This window comes from Dama dama, chromosome 28 (assembly GCF_033118175.1).
Source record: "Dama dama isolate Ldn47 chromosome 28, ASM3311817v1, whole genome shotgun sequence".
Classification (NCBI taxonomy): domain Eukaryota; kingdom Metazoa; phylum Chordata; class Mammalia; order Artiodactyla; family Cervidae; genus Dama; species Dama dama.
In genome coordinates this window covers 13,472,585-13,489,027 of record NC_083708.1, presented here as the reverse complement: position 1 = coordinate 13,489,027, position 16,443 = coordinate 13,472,585, and the positions used below count along the sequence as shown (strand labels likewise).

The window sequence follows — 16,443 nt, the reverse complement described above, 5'->3', positions numbered from 1 at the left end:
TGATTTAATGAATGGTACAGATCTGAATCTGTACCAAGACCATTGTACTGTGAAAAATATATCCTTGTGCAAAGCTAGGTCAGTGAAAATACCAGGATTCCTGAGTAGGAAACAACAGGCATATGTGTGTGTATATGTGTGTATTGTATTTGTATATGTGCATACCATGCTAATATATCACTGCCAAATAAAAGCACACCTATATCCATATGTATGTATTTAACTTGTCGTTAGCGATTGAAATAGATTTTCATATCTTTAAAAACACTCAGTGTTGGCCGAACTTACAGTGTAAAACCCTGGATTTGCCACTTTGTGGTTGTCACTTGGGGTCAGTCACCCTTAAGTCAGCTTGCTGAATTCTTATCTCCCTTCCAGTTCTTCCACTCAGTAAAAGAAGAAAAGCAGAGACAGTAGGTGCATACACCTATAATTAGAGGGAAAAAAATAGGTCAAACTCCTCCTGTCATATGATCTTCCTTTAACAGGTTTCTCCCACCCACTCTGCCTCTCCTTCTGTGTGTGTGTTGGGGGGGACACTTTCTTACTGCGCTTTTTACCGTGGGCCCTTTAAGCAAGACCAACCGAGCAACTGTCACGGGGGCTGCAACTGTCATAGAGTCTGCAAGTTTGCTTCTGGATTCTTAAATACATATAGTTCAGGAAAGGCTTAAGCATTAATCATGGCTTCTGATTCAAACCCAGCCTCTGAGGATGGTTTTCAAGGTAAGAAATTGATCATAGTGTGTGGCGGGTGGAGAGGGGGAAAGGGGGTTCATGCCCTGTCCTTAGCAGAAAGTTTTTTATGCTGAGATGTGTTTATGGTGAGAGATGACTACTAACCCATAGTTAGTATTATACACGGTATGCTGAAGAAGGACTTACTGGCCATGTTTGAGATAGTTTTTCAGCAATAGCAATGCCATTAAACCCCTTTACCTGTGTTTCTCTTATCTTGTCAGCTGACAGGGATTGGGGTTTCAGTTTTGACTCCAGAATGCAGATTTTTCTGAGCAAAGTTAATAAAACCAGTGCCTCCATGTTTTAAGAAACCATCTTAGAGTTCAGGCTCTCATATGTTAAATGTTTATCAAAGCTACAGATACCAGAACAAATTCTCCTTGATAGATGTTTTTAGGTATACTTCATCTGAGAATATTCTCAGAAAAATATTCATAATTTACTAACTTGGGTACATCTAAGAAGTGACCTTTTTAATGATTTAGACAATATGATCTAAGTTATTCTTTTCATGGAAGTTTTACCCCAAGTCTTTATTTCAGCTCCAGTGTGCTGCTCTGCTCGTTACAACCTAGCATTTTTATCCTTTTTTGGTTTCTTCGTTCTCTATTCATTACGGGTGAATCTGAGTGTTGCACTAGTGGACATGGTGGATTCAAACACAACTGCCAAAGATAACAGAACGTCCTACGAGTGTGCAGAGCATTCTGCTCCCATAAAAGTTCTTCACAACCAAACGGTGAGTGCTGTTTTTTCAAGCAGACGATCTTAATCATAAAATACTTCCAGGTAAACATATTGATGAAAACATTGAATTTGTTTGTCCTACAGAAACACAAATTCTTTCTTCATGTGAACCTGAATCATTTTCTTTCGTGTTTTCCCAGTCACTGGTTAGCTGCTGCTGCTGCACCCTGATCTGTTTGAAAAGTGACTTTTCAGTTTCCTCCATAAACATGCCATCCTTGAAGAGAATTTGGAAAAACCTGTCTGGCATACTGAGAAGCTAGATTGGTTTAGATGTCGCTAAATAGTTTTTATGGGAACAATATTTAATAGCTGTACTCTTTAAAAGGTTCCTGTTGCAGGAGAACTTTTTAAATTTTATTTATTTTTGGCTACACTGGGTCTTTGTTGCTGCGTGGGTTTTTCTCTGCTTGCAGCAAGTGGGGCTCCTCTCTAGTTGGGGTGCTCAGACTTCTCATTGCGGTGACTTCTCTTGTTGCGGAGCAAGGGCTGTAGGATGCGCGGGCTTCAGTAGCTGCGGCACATGGGCTCAGTAGTTGCAGTTCCCTAGACTCTAGAGTACAGGCTCAATAGTTGTGGTGCTTGGGCTTAGTTGTTCCACGTTATGGAGGATTTTCACAGGCCAGGGATCGTTGTCTGGCTGATTCTTTACCACTGATCCACCAGGGAAGCCCTCTGTTGCAGAAGAAGTTAAAGAATCTCAACTACAAGGGTGAAAAATAAGAATTCATCAATTTCTTTTCAAAAATCTATAACCTGTCTCACCTAAGCCACTTACAGCGTATTCTAGTGGAATTGATGAGTGCTTGTTCATCATTTGTTCAGAATTGAGTTTTACACATATTAAACATTTTATTTTGCATGGAGACAATACAGGGGGGAAAGGCTGGTGTCCTTTTACAAGCATATTTTTATCCATCTCCAGTGCTCATCAAAGAGCCAGCTCCTACATTACGTGAGTCTTCTCTGCCATTTACAGATGAGAAGACTTCCCTCTTCTCAAACAGGGAAGAGGGTTTCTGCCCCCAAACAAGCACACATACAAAAATAATGACATCAAAAATCTTTTCGTTGGACTTTGATAATGCTATTGAATTCATGTTAAGGGTACATATCACCCACTTTCCCCACCTCAACCTGTAACTGCTAGATACTTCATGAAGGCCTGGAATTTTACAGAGAAGCTACAGAATGGTACTGTAAACAAAAAGAATTATGGGTTTGCTTTGTATTTTTCCTTTCCACAAGTTCTTCTGATAATTCAACTACTTGAAAAGTTTTTAGTCACTAATTGTGTCCGACTCTTTGCAATCCCATGGACTCTAGCCCACCAGGTTCCTCTATCCATGGAATTCTCCAGGCCAGAATGCTGGGGTGGGTAGCCATTCCCTTCTCCAGGGTATCTTCCTGACCCAGGGATCAAACCAAGGTCTCCTGCATTGCAGGCAGATTCTTTAGCATCTGAGCCACCTATCTGCCCTGCTGCCCTGCTGCTTCAGTTGTGTCCGACTCTTAGCGACCTCATGGACTGCAGCCTACCAGGCTCCTCCGTCCATGGGATTTTCCAGGCAAGAGTACTGGAGTGGGGTGCCATTGCCTTCTCCGCTATCTGCCCTATATGCACAATAAAAAGAAATCCTGAATGGTTCTTAATCCTAACATGGGTTAGGTTACATGGCTACGTGTTCTAAAGATTCAGATACCAAGTTGTCAAATCTTCATATTCGGACTTCCCTGGTGGTACAGTGGATAGGAATCTGCCTGCCAATGCAGGGAACACAGGTTCGATCCTTTGTCCTGGAAGATTCTACATGCCGTGGAGCAAATAAGCCCGTGAGCCACAACTCCTGAGCCTGTGCTCTGCAATAAGAGAAGTCACTGCAATGAGAAGCCCATTCACCACAGCTAGAGGGTAGCCCCTACTCCGTGCAACTAGAGAAAGCCCATGCACAGCAACAAAGACCCAGCACAACCAAAAATATAAATAAATAAAATTTTAATGTCTTCGTATTCACCTTACTGTGTGCTGCTACTAGTTAAAAGACATTTCCTACTCACATGAGGTTTCTGGCTTGGTTTAAATTCTTGCTCTGTTGTACTGCTCTATATCCTTTTTTAAGTGCTTGCTCTGAAAAAGGGAGACATTATATTTTTGCATACTAGTAGCTAGCATTAAGTGATTACTTAGTATGTGTCAGGCCTTATTTTAGGTGCCTTTTCCATTTAATCTTCCCAGGTTACAAACCCAGTAAGTAAGAGAGCTGGCCTTGAACCCAGGCCTAGCTCTAAAGCCTGGCTTATCCTCTGAAGTATCCTGATCAGTAACTTTCTGGATCAACCCTCTGCCTTTTTGGAGCCTTCTTTGTCACAAAACATCTACAATTCATCCTGTAGTCTAGTTTTATAAAATAGCAAGCATTCCTGCACATTATGACTTTCGATGATTTTCCATTCGCTCCTAGAACCTGCATGTCTGTATCACATTGACTCACCCACCCAAGAGGAAGTCCTCATGTTCTTCAGCCTCCATCAGTGGTTCTGGGCAGTTTCCTGGTAGTCCAGTGGTTAGGACTTGCTGCTTTCACTGGTATGGCCTGGGCTCAGTCCCTGGTCGGGGAACTAAGATCTCACTGGCCTCACAGCCAAGAAGCAAACGAACAGGAAGAAAAAGAACAGTGGTCCAAAATTGCATTTATACATACTCACATGCCAGTAAGAGAAAGGAGCCATTTTATCAAGATGTTAAAAGGCTGGGTTTTTTTTTTTTTTAATTTTTTATTTGGTGGAAATTTTCTTTACAATGTTCTGTTGGTTTCTGCTGTACAGCAATGGAAATCAGTCATAACTATATACATATCCATAACCTCCCTCAGCTCCCCCCATCCCACCCCCTCTAGGTCATCACAGAACGCCAGGGTGGGCTCCCTGTGTTCGGTAGCGACTTCCCACTAACTGTTTATTTTACACGAGTGTGTATATATGTCAATGCTACCTCCTCCATTCATTCCCACCCTCACTTTCCCCTGCTGTGTCCAGAAATCCATCGTCTACTAGTTTCATCAGTACCATTTTTCTAGATTCCATATATATATGTTAATATACGATACTTGTTTTTCTCTTTCTGACTTACTTCACTGTCTATAACAGGCTCTAGGTAGAAACCTCAGGCATTGTTAGTGGGAATGTAAACTGATGCAGCCGTTATGGAGAAGAGTGTGGAGTATTCCTTAAAAAAAAAAAAGAGGACTAAAACTACCATATGACCCAGCAATCCCACTACTGGGCAAATGCCCTGAAAAAACCACAATTCTAATAGACATATGCACCCCAGTGTCCATTGTAGCACTATTTACAACAGCCAGACGTGGAGGAAACGTCCATGTCCATTGACAGATGAATGGATAAAGCTGTGATACATAAACACGATGGAATGTTACTTAGCCTTAAAAGACTTTTTTTTTCCCCCCTATTCTTTATAGGGTAAAAAGTACCAGTGGGATGCAGAAACTCAAGGATGGATTCTCGGGTCTTTTTTCTATGGCTACATCATCACACAAATTCCTGGAGGATATGTTGCCAGCAAAAGTGGGGGGAAGCTGCTGCTAGGATTCGGGATCCTTGGCACTGCTGTCTTCACCCTCTTCACTCCCCTCGCTGCAGATTTTGGAGTCGGAGCCCTCGTTGCCCTCAGGGCACTAGAAGGGCTAGGAGAGGTACGCTTTTTTCTCTCTTATTTTTCTTCTTACCCCTTCTCACTTTCTTATCTTCTTAAAGATATCATTCTTTGGCATGAGCATGAGCCCAAAAAAATGACACTGAAAGATAATAGGGATTTATTTTTTAACTAAAACCTGATTAAACCATAAAATAACATGAGTAGATTTTTGTTTGTGGTCGATGAGATCTCCAGTAGAAGCACTCCAAAATTAGAAGCTTTACTCAAAGACCAGAGAAAACATTTTCTAGGGGACACTTCGTAGCTCCCCACTGCTGCCTCTTACTGAGGAGATAGGAAGTGAAAAAGTGTTAGTCTCATTCAGGCCTTAAATAAGTAGAAGAGTAAAGTTAACATTGAGAGGAATTGCTTTATATCTGTGTAGGAAAAACACTGACTGCAGTAGTAAAATCCAGTCATATAATAACGGCTAAAAAACTTTGGAAATTGCCAAGTGCTATTTAAATTTAAGCTTTGGTCACTCATCTGAACGATCCTTATAAAATAGAGGTGTACCAAATACACTCTTCTTGACTACAAAATAAAACTAGCCCCCTAATACCAGGTTCCTCTTCTCCTTACCTAAGTAAAATACCTGTTTTACAGAAAAAGGCACAGAAGTTCTAAGAGGTTAACTAATCTTTCTGAGGCTACAACAGGTAGTGAATGGCCAAGGAGAGCAGTGAACCCACCACTTTGAATCTACCAGAATCTATTCCTTCCTGTTAGCTGTAGCATCTCTTCTCCCAAGTCTCTATGGACCTCCCTGCTTTCGCTGTTATATTTCTCCATTATCAGTAATTGGTATTTTTTTTAAATCGAGTTGTAATAGATGTACAATATTCTGTAAATCTCAGATGTACAACATTAGTCATTCAAAATTTTTATGGATTATACTCCATTTGTAACTATTATAAAATATTATATTCCCTGTGATATATAATTTTCTGACAGCTTATTTATTTTATACCTAGTGGTTTGTATTAATACCTCTTAATCCCCTGCTCCTATCTTTCCCCTCCACTAATTGGCATTTACCAGGCTGATTATGACCAGAAAACTTAAAAAAAAAAAAATACTATAAACACTCTAATTGAGTGTTTTTTGGTAGGACCATTTTTCCTGTTGATTGGGGTGAATTTGAATTTTCTTCTAGTATCCCACAGTATTAGATCAGTATGTTTAAATTATGTATTGGTTACATTTCCATTTCATTCAGGCCTTAAATAAAGTAGATGAGTAAAGTTAACATTGAGAGGAATCCCTTTATATCATCACTCAATACATTCTATTTTTTATAACCCTTACCTTGCAGTCAGTCCTTAAACCAGTTGACAGAATCCACAAATCTTTGTTCAGATTTTTAAAGTATTTCAGTATGAGGTATTTTCACTCAACACTGTAAAGGCATGTCACTCCAGGAAACCTGATTCTGGTTTGAGTCTTATCCAGAAATTTCTCTTGCAACAAAATACTCAACCGAATTTAAAACATTAACAAAACGACTTTGTATTTCATCAGAAATGCCTTTTTCCCTTCTCAGGGTGTAACATTTCCAGCCATGCATGCCATGTGGTCTTCGTGGGCTCCCCCTCTTGAAAGAAGCAAGCTTCTGAGTATTTCATATGCAGGTGAGATACCCATTTTTATAAAGATTTTTGCTACAGTTTGTTATCTACACATCAACCTTGGGGGAAAGGTATACACCAGAATCATGCAACGTCAGGTGTTTCCTTTGGGAAAAAATAGCTTTGAGGATACAACTTTGTTATTAGTGGTTTTCCTTGGCTCACTAGCATATAGCAATATGGCATAATTGACAACTGTCGTTTTCTTCATCTACCATCCTTTATTTCAAACCATGTTGCCTTTTCAGATGTTTGTATAGAGAATGCTTTAACAGAACAAAATCCCAAAAGAGCTGGAGAATTGAATACTTGTGTCCTTAAATTGTGATTTCTGGTTTGATCATCTCATAAGCATGTCATGACTTTCAATCCCTCCCTTCAGACACCTTTTTTTTTTCCCTATGCATTATTTGCTATCATTTTGATCTAGAGGTAAGATAGCATGAGCTTTATATGTGAATTATAATTCCTCCAGCTCACATACTGAATGAAAACTTTTTGCCCTGACGGCTTTTAAATGCAGTGGTTGAGAAAGACCTCTCTTGCAGTGGCTTTTAAGCTAAAATCTGAAGAATGAGATGAACCAGTCATGCAAAGGGCAAAAAGGAAAGCATTCCAGCCAATCAGAACAGCATGTACAAGGACTGTCAGGCAGGAAGTAACATAGTTTCAAAACAATGAGAAACACTGTAGATGTCTAGAACCCTGAATAAAAGAGATAACAGCAGAGGATGGGGTTAGAGAAATAGACAAGAGCCAGATTACATCAAGGCCTACAGGTCACAGGGTTTTTCCTCTCTGAAATGCAATGGGGAAATATTTTACATGAGAGATATGATCTCATGTACATTTTAAGAAGATTCCTCTTTTTTTTCTTTTAAGAAGATTCTTACAGCTGTGTGGAGATCGATGTAAGAAATCTGATAAGAAGCTCAAGAAGAGGCACTATCCGTGGTTCTCCTTTGCCTATTAAATAAAGTCTGTGCTCAAACGAGGGGTCAAGAGTCTTTCTGGTCATTACCACTTCCTTTTAGCCAGCCTAGTCCCTGGCATATAGTGCCTGGCAGGGAGCAGATATTCAACAACTATTCTACCTGTTTCTCTAGCCTTTCTTTTCCTTTCCTTCACCCAGTTGAAGTTCCCAGTCCCACTTGCCGCTTTCCTACTTTCATTCCTTACTCACCGTGTTACACCTGCCTCTATATCTTCTTTCTTATGGGACCAGATCTTGCTCATCTTTTCAAAGTCCCACCACTGCCTCTTACATCTTTTCCTGACCTCTAGAGGTCAGAGGTTATCTGTCCTAACTTTGAACTTTCATATTGCTCTGTGACACTCAACACTTTCTAACATATAATAATTATTTGATTATATTTACTTACTCTATAAGACTAAAACTTGAGACCAGAAACAATGTCTGATTATTTTACCTCACAGTGTACCTACTAAGATGTCTTCTGTCTGGTGGTTAAAATGAGTTTTAGTACTTATTTATCTGATACAAATGTGTGTAATGTATTTGGAGCAAATTAGATTACTTAAAGCTTCCCTTAAGAGAATGGATTATTTAAATTTGTATGTGACTAACTCAGCTCCTCTGGCTTCCCTGGTGGCTCAGTGGTAAGGAACCTGCCTGCCAGTGTAGGAATGGAGTTCCGTCCCTGGGTCAGTAAGATCCTCTGGAGAAGGAAATGGTAACCCACTCTAGTATTCCTGCCTGGGAAATCCAATGGACAGAGAAGCCTGGCGGGCTACAGTCCGTGGGGTCACAAAAGCATCGGACATAGCTTAGTGACTAAACAACAACAAACTCAACTCCTATGAGATTTTCTTTTTTAATTCACGTATTTCTTGCTGCCCTGGGTCTTCACTGCTGCAGGCGGGCTTTCTCTAGTTACAAGTGGGGGCTACTTTGGAGTTGCAGTGCGCAGGCTTCATTGTGGTGGCTCCTCTTGTTGCAGAGCACAGGCGCTAGGCCCACGGTCTTCAGTACTTGCGGCTGGTGTGCTCAGTACTGTGATGCATGGGCTTAGTTGCTCTGCATCATGTGGAATCTTCTAGGGCGAAGGATCAAACCAGTGACCCCTTCATCTGCAGGCGAATTCTTAACCACTAGACCACCAGGGAAGCCCCACCTTTGGGGGCTGATCGCTCTTTTCCTCATAATCTATTATCCATCCTCTTAGGCAGTAGACCTGTCCCCTATTTGTTCATTTTTCTCCAAAGTTTACAAAGTTTTGTTGTTGTTCTAGGAGCACAACTTGGGACAGTAGTTTCTCTTCCTCTTTCTGGAGTAATTTGCTACTATATGAATTGGACTTATGTCTTCTATTTCTTTGGTAAGTTTATTCAAAATGTAACCTAAATTATGATGTGAGAGGTCTGAAATGTAATAGAGGTTTAATAATTGGTTAAAATATGTATATGCCAACTCACTGAAATAACCATCTCCTAAACCACAAAGCGCTGAAACACTTACTGATAACCTGTTTTTCAAGTTTATGTGGTTAAAATGATCTGGCTAAGCTGTGACTGGCTGTTAATTTTGGAGTATTTGTTCAATAGAAAGTGCAGTTGAATCCAGGACTTAAATGCTACACTTAACTACAAAAATTGCTATGTCATTTATTATAAAAATGTAAAATTTGAAAATATTTCTTCTCAAGGAAACTAGAATACTCTCACTTGGTAATTTTAATCTTTTTTGTTTGTTTGTTTAGCCCCAAGGCCTTTCATTCCTCAGTCTCAACAGCAGGATGATACACGTTGTTAATAGGGTAGATGCCACCAAAACATTTATTCAGGAAATATGTCTGCAATCAAAACAAATAAGTAAACAAAAGCAGATACCTATGGGAATAATAGATCGTAGACATTTAGTTTTTTAAAGGTTTTGTCTGGTAGACCCTGTTAGGCAGTCATGTGGTCAAAAGTTGTTCGCTTTAGGTGCAAAATTCCCATTATAAAATAAATAAGACTAGGTTTGTAATGTATCGCCCAGTGATATTGTAGTGCATACTTGGAAGTTGCCAAAAGAATAGATCCTAAAAGTTCTTATAACAAAAAAAAATTTTTGTGTGGTGACAATGCTAGACATATTGTGCTGAAGTTTATAATTACATAATTTTTTTCAAGACATAAGTTTACTTGCTGCCTTGGTACATTCTGATTTCATTGTAACTATTATTTTTCTGTTTTAAGGCATTGTTGGAATCATTTGGTTTATTTTATGGATCTGCTTAGTTAGTGATACACCAGAAACTCACAAGACAATCTCCCCCTATGAAAAGGAGTATATTCTTTCATCATTAAAAAATCAGGTATGAATTTTGGCACATTTAAAAAAATAATTTCGGAAAGTTTTTTTTTCAGGTTTAAGATACCAGTTTTTTAATGAATATTTCTGTTGTGCACACTCTAGTCAAATTAACATACAAAGTACTGCTTTCCCCAAGATATTTTAATTCTTTCTAGCTTAAATCTATGAAAAATTACTTTTCATTTTAAACCTTCTAGAGTAATGATTTTCAAGTGACTGTCTTTCTTCTTAGGAGAAAATAAGATGTGTTATCTATAAGAGGAATCTTACAGCTACATTCTAAATGTTTGTTCTTAGGAAACTAGTGTGTTTTTATATGTGTTTTAAATGAGTGTGATTTAACAAGGCCAGCACATTTGCTAGGCTATATAATTTTCTCCTCTAGAATAGACCTTTAGAAAAAAATTTATATACACTAAAGTAAGATTTGCTTCACTTAGTTGAGCACAATAGCAAATCAGAAATAAAATCTGTCATAATTTAATACAGTAAATTCTCAAGCCCTGAAGATAAAATATTTGTCTTTTAGTGGGAATAAAAGAAGAACCTGAAAACATTAGGAAAAATTAAAATACACAGTCTTTTCTTTAGCATTATTAATGGCTTCATTGTCAGTTTATTGGTTTAAAGAACATAAAATATTTCATATAACACTTTTATTCCCCATCAAGTTATTATTATTGATATTTTCAATTCCCCACCTCACCCCTGGCTGGTACAATTGTTCTTTTATTCTGTTCTGTTTTACAATCATAAGAGTCAGTGATTTGTTGTTCTTGTTGTTATTATAGTTGATTTACAGTGTTGTGTTCCAGATGTAGAGCAGAATGATTCAGTTTTATATATATATACTCTTTCAGATTTTATTGTAGGTTACTACAATATATTGAATACAGTTCCCTGTGCTATACAGTAGGTCCTTGTTGGTCATCTATTTTCTTCTTTTTTAAATTTTTTTAATTGAAGGATAATGGCTTTACAGTATTTTGTGGTTTTCTGCCATACATCAACAAGAATCAGCCCTAGGTACACCATGCCCCTTCCCGCCCAAACCTCCCTCCCGTCTCCCTCCCCATCCCACCTTTCTGGGTTGTCACAGAGCCCCTGTGTGAGTTTCCTGAGTCATACAGCAAATTCCCGTTGGCTATCTATTTTACATGTGGTCATGTAAGTTTCCCTGTTACTATCTCCATACATCCCACCCTCCCCCTCCTCGCCTCCCCTTGTGTCCATGGGTCTGTTCTCCATGTCTGTTTCTCCATTGCTGTCCTGAAAATAAATTCATCAGTACCATCTTTTTAGATTCCATATATATGCATCAGTATATGATATTTATATTTCTCTTTCTACCTTACTTCACTCTGTATAATAGGCTCTAGGTTCATCCACATTAGAACCGACTCTAATGTGTTCCTTTTTATGGCTGAGTAGTATTCCATTGTATGTATGTACCACAGTTTCTTTATCCATTCATCTATCAATGGACATCTAGGGTTACTTCCATGTATTAGCTATTGTAAATAGTGCTGCAATGAACATTGGGGTACATATGTCTTTTTCGTTTCCTCAGAGTATATGCCTAGTAGTGGGACTGCTAGGTCATATGGTGGTATTATTCCTAGCTTTTTAAGGAATCTCCATACCATCTTCCATAGTGACTGTAATCAACTGACATTGATTTACATTGATTACAGACTTTTTGATGATGGCCATTCTGACTGGTGTGAGGTGGTATCTCATTGTAGTTTTGATTTTCATTTCTCTAATAATGAGTGACGTTGAGCATCTTTTCATGTGTTTGTTAGCCACCTGTATGTATTCTTTGGAGAAATGTCTGTTTGGGTCTTTTTCCCACTTTTTGATTGGATTGTTTGTTTTTCCGTTACTGAGTTGTATGAGTTATTTGCATATTTTGGAAATTAATTCTTTGTCAGTTGTTTCCTTTGCTATTATTTTCTCCCATTCTGAGGGCTGTCTTTTCACTTTGTTTGTAGTTTCCTTTGCTGTGCAAAAGCTTTTAAGTTTAATTAGGTCCCACTTGTTTATTTTTGTTTTTATTTCCATTACTCTAGGAGGTGGGTCATAGAAGATCTTGCTTTGATTTATGTCATCTAGTGTTCTGCCTGTGTTTTCCACTAAGAGTTTTATAGTTTCTGGTCTTACATTTAGATCTTTAATCCATTTTGAGTTTATCTTTGTGTATGGTGTTAGGAAGTGTTCTAATTTCTTTTTTTTTTTTTTGCACATAGCTCTCCAGTTTTCCCAGCACCACTTATTAAAGAGGCTGTCTTTGCCCTGTCATATATTCTGCCTCCTTTGTCAAAAATAAGGTACCCATAGGTGCGTGGGGTTTATTTCTGGGTTCTCTCTTTTGTTCCATGGGTCTATATTTCTGCTTTTGTGCCAGTACCATACTGTCTTGATGACTGTAGCTTTGTGGTATAGTCTGAAATCAGAAAGCTTGATTCCTCCAGCTCCATTCTTCTTTCTCAAGACTGCTTTGGCTATTCAGGGTCTTTTGTGTTTCCTTATGAATTGTGAAATTTTTTGTTCTAGTTCTATGAAAAATGTCATTGGTAATTTGATAGGGATCGCATTGAACCTGTAGATTGCATTTGGTAGTATAGTCATTTTTCACAATGTTGATTCTTCCTACCCAGGAACATGGACTATCTCTCCATCTATTTATGTCATCTTTGATTTCTTTCATCAGTGTCCTGTAATTTTCCGTATACACGTCTTTTGTCTCCTTAGGTAGGTTTATTCCTAGATATTTTATTCTTTTTGTTGCAGTGGTGAATGGGATTGATTCCTTAATTGCTCTTTCTGATTTTTCATTGGTAGTATATAGGGATGCAAGTGATTTCTGTGTATTGAACTTGTATCCTGCAACTTTGCTGAATTCGCTGATTAGCTCTAGTGATTTTCTCACGGTTTCTTTTGGATTTTGTATGTGTAGTATCATGTCATCTGCAAACAGTGAGAGTTTTATTTCTCCTTTTCCAATCTGGATTCCTTTTATTTCTTCTTCTTCTCTAATTGCCATGGCTAGGACTTCCAAAACTATGTTGAATAATAGTGGTGAGAGTGGGTACCCTTGTCTTGTTCCTGATCTTAGAGGGAATGCTTTTAGTTTAAACCATTGAGAACAATGTTTGCTATGGGCTTAATCATATATGGCCTTTACTATGTTGACGTAGATTCCTTCTATGCCCATTTTGTGAAGTGCTTTTATCAGAAATGGGTGCTCAATTTTGTCAAAGGCTTTTTCTGCATCTATTTATATGATCAGCCCCTGGAGCTCACCCCGCTGTGTTGCGGGGCTCGTGTGCCCTTGTCTCAGCTTCATGGGCCCGGCCTTTGCATCACGGGCTTGTGTGCGCTCGTCTGGGCTCCCCGGGCCCATCCTCTGCATCACCGGCTTGTGTGCGCTCGTCTCGGCTTCCCGGGCCCATCCTCTGCGTCACGGGCTTGTGTGCGCTCGTCTGGGCTCCCCGGGCCCATCCTCTGCATCGCGGGGCTTGTGTGCGCTCGTCTGGGCTCCGCGGGCCCATCCTCTGCATCACCGGCTTGTGTGCGCTCGTCTCGGCTCCCCGGGCCCATCCTCTGCGTCACGGGCTTGTGTGCGCTCGTCTCGGCTCCCCGGAACAATCCTCTGCATCACCGGCTTGTGTGCGCTCGTCTGGGCTCCCCGGGCCCATCCTCTGCATCACCGGCTTGTGTGCACTCGTCTCGGCTTCCCGGGCCCATCCTCTGCGTCACGGGCTTGTGTGCGCTCGTCTGGGCTCCCCGGGCCCATCCTCTGCATCGCGGGGCTTGTGTGCGCTCGTCTCGGCTCCCCGGAACCATCCTCTGCGTCACGGGCTTGTGTGCGCTCGTCTGGGCTCCCCGGGCCCAGCCTCTGCGTCACGGGCTTGTGTGCGCTCGTCTCGGCTCCCCGGGCCCAGCCTCTGCGTCACGGGCTTGTGTGTGCTCGTCTCGGCTTCCCGGGCCCATCCTCTGCGTCACGGGCTTGTGTGCGCTCGTCTCGGCTCCCCGGGCCCATCCTCTGCATCACCGGCTTGTGTGCGCTCGTCTGGGCTCCCCGGGCCCATCCTCTGCATCACCGGCTTGTGTGCACTCGTCTCGGCTTCCCGGGCCCATCCTCTGCGTCACGGGCTTGTGTGCGCTCGTCTCGGCTCCCCGGAACCATCCTCTGCGTCACAGGCTTGTGTGTGCTCGTCTGGGCTCCCCGGGTTCATCCTCTGCGTCACGGGCTTGTGTGCGCTCGTCTGGGCTCCCAGGGCCCATCCTCTGCGTCACGGGCTTGTGTGCGCTCGTCTGGGCTCCCAGGGCCCATCCTATGCATCGCGGGGCTTGTGTGTGCTCGTCTCGGCTCCCCGGGCCCATCCTCTGCGTCACGGGCTTGTGTGCGCTCGTCTCGGCTCCCCGGGCCCATCCTCTGCATCGCGGGGCTTGTGTGCGCTCGTCTCGGCTCCCCGGGCCCATCCTCTGCGTCACGGGCTTGTGTGCGCTCGTCTGGGCTCCCCGGGCCCATCCTCTGCATCACGGGCTTGTGTGCGCTCGTCTGGGCTCCCCGGGCCCATCCTCTGCGTCACGGGCTTGTGTGAGCTCGTCTCGGCTCCCCGGGTCCATCCTCTGCGTCACGGGCTTGTGTGCGCTCGTCTCGGCTCCCCGGGCCCATCCTCTGCGTCACGGGCTTGTGTGCGCTCGTCTCGGCTCCCCGGGTCCATCCTCTGCGTCACGGGCTTGTGTGCGCTCGTCTCGGCTCCCCGGAACCATCCTCTGCGTCACGGGCTTGTGTGCGCTCGTCTGGGCTCCCAGGGCCCATCCTCTGCATCGCGGGGCTTGTGTGCGCTCGTCTCGGCTCCCCGGGCCCATCCTCTGCATCGCGGGGCTTGTGTGCGCTCGTCTCGGCTCCCCGGGCCCATCCTCTGCGTCACGGGCTTGTGTGCGCTCGTCTCGGCTCCCCGGGCCCATCCTCTGCGTCACGGGCTTGTGTGCGCTCGTCTCGGCTCCCCGGGTCCATCCTCTGCGTCACGGGCTTGTGTGCGCTCGTCTCGGCTCCCCGGGTCCATCCTCTGCGTCACGGGCTTGTGTGCGCTCGTCTGGGCTCCCCGGGCCCATCCTCTGCATCACGGGCTTGTGTGCGCTCGTCTGGGCTCCCCGGGCCCATCCTCTGCGTCACGGGCTTCTGTGCGCTCGTCTGGGCTCCCCGGGCCCATCCTCTGCGTCACGGGCTTGTGTGCGCTTGTCTGGGCTCCCCGGGCCCATCCTCTGCATCGCGGGGCTTGTGTGCGCTCGTCTCGGCTCCCCGGGCCCATCCTCTGCGTCACGGGCTTGTGTGCGCTCGTCTCGGCTCCCCGGGCCCATCCTCTGCGTCACGGGCTTGTGTGCGCTCGTCTCGGCTCCCCGGGCCCATCCTCTGCATCACAGGCCTGTGTGCGCTTGTCTGGGCTCCCTGGGCCCATCCTCAGCATCGCGGGGCTGGTGGGCACTTGTCTTAGCTCACTGGGCCCACCCTTTGTATCACAGGGTTCAATTTTTATATATAGCAAACCAGGTAATAATTAAACATTTACTCATTCACGTTTCTTTTTAAGTTTTATAATTTGCTACAAAGGTCACTATAAGCTGCTGAATTGTCAGAAATATGGCACCCCTTGGTCTTCGCCAAAGGTTGGCAGAAATTTAGGAGGTATCATCAATGTAATAAAGTTACTTTGAGATCTCCGTGTTCTTTGAGATATCAATTAAATGAATACCCATTTTTCGCCCACTGAGGAACAGATTAAAAGAGTAATGCATTGTAAATGAATCTTGCCACATAAAATGTAATGTATCTTATATATACAGTAGAATATTACTTGGTCATAAAAAAGAATGAAATTTTGCCATTGCAACAACATGGATGGACCTGGACGGTATTTTGCTTTAGTGAAATAAGTCAGATTGAAAAAGACAGATACTGTGTCTTTTCATTTATATGTGGAATCTGAAAAATGAAACAAGTGAACAAATATTAAACAGAAACAGGCTCATGGATACAGAGACCCAACTAGTGGTTAGAGAGGGAAAAGTGGGTGGAGGGGGGCCAGGCAAGGTAGTTGACGGGAATTAAGAAGTACAAATTCCTAGGTATAAAATAAATAAGTAACACGGATGTACTTACTGTGCGGCACAGGGAACATAAGTCAACATTGTGTAATAGCTTTGTATTGAATTTTGAATTATTCTTTTGTACACCAGGAACTAATAATAATATTGTAAGTCAGTTATGCTTCCATTAAAAA

The 16,443-nt window shown here is 42.5% G+C and overlaps 1 protein-coding gene across 5 annotated transcripts in view; it reads left to right on the top strand.

The window, feature by feature from the left end:
- SLC17A5 (solute carrier family 17 member 5) overlaps positions 1-16,443 on the top strand; it is a 72,494-nt gene that overhangs the window by 12,512 nt on the left and 43,539 nt on the right. For all 5 annotated transcript variants that reach the window (XM_061132049.1, XM_061132050.1, XM_061132046.1 and 2 more), the window contains 5 exons: positions 1,284-1,480; positions 4,968-5,201; positions 6,747-6,834; positions 9,084-9,170; positions 10,033-10,151. In XM_061132049.1, the coding sequence (XP_060988032.1) occupies positions 1,284-1,480; positions 4,968-5,201; positions 6,747-6,834; positions 9,084-9,170; positions 10,033-10,151 (725 nt within the window). The remainder of the gene's footprint in view (positions 1-1,283; positions 1,481-4,967; positions 5,202-6,746; positions 6,835-9,083; positions 9,171-10,032; positions 10,152-16,443) is intronic.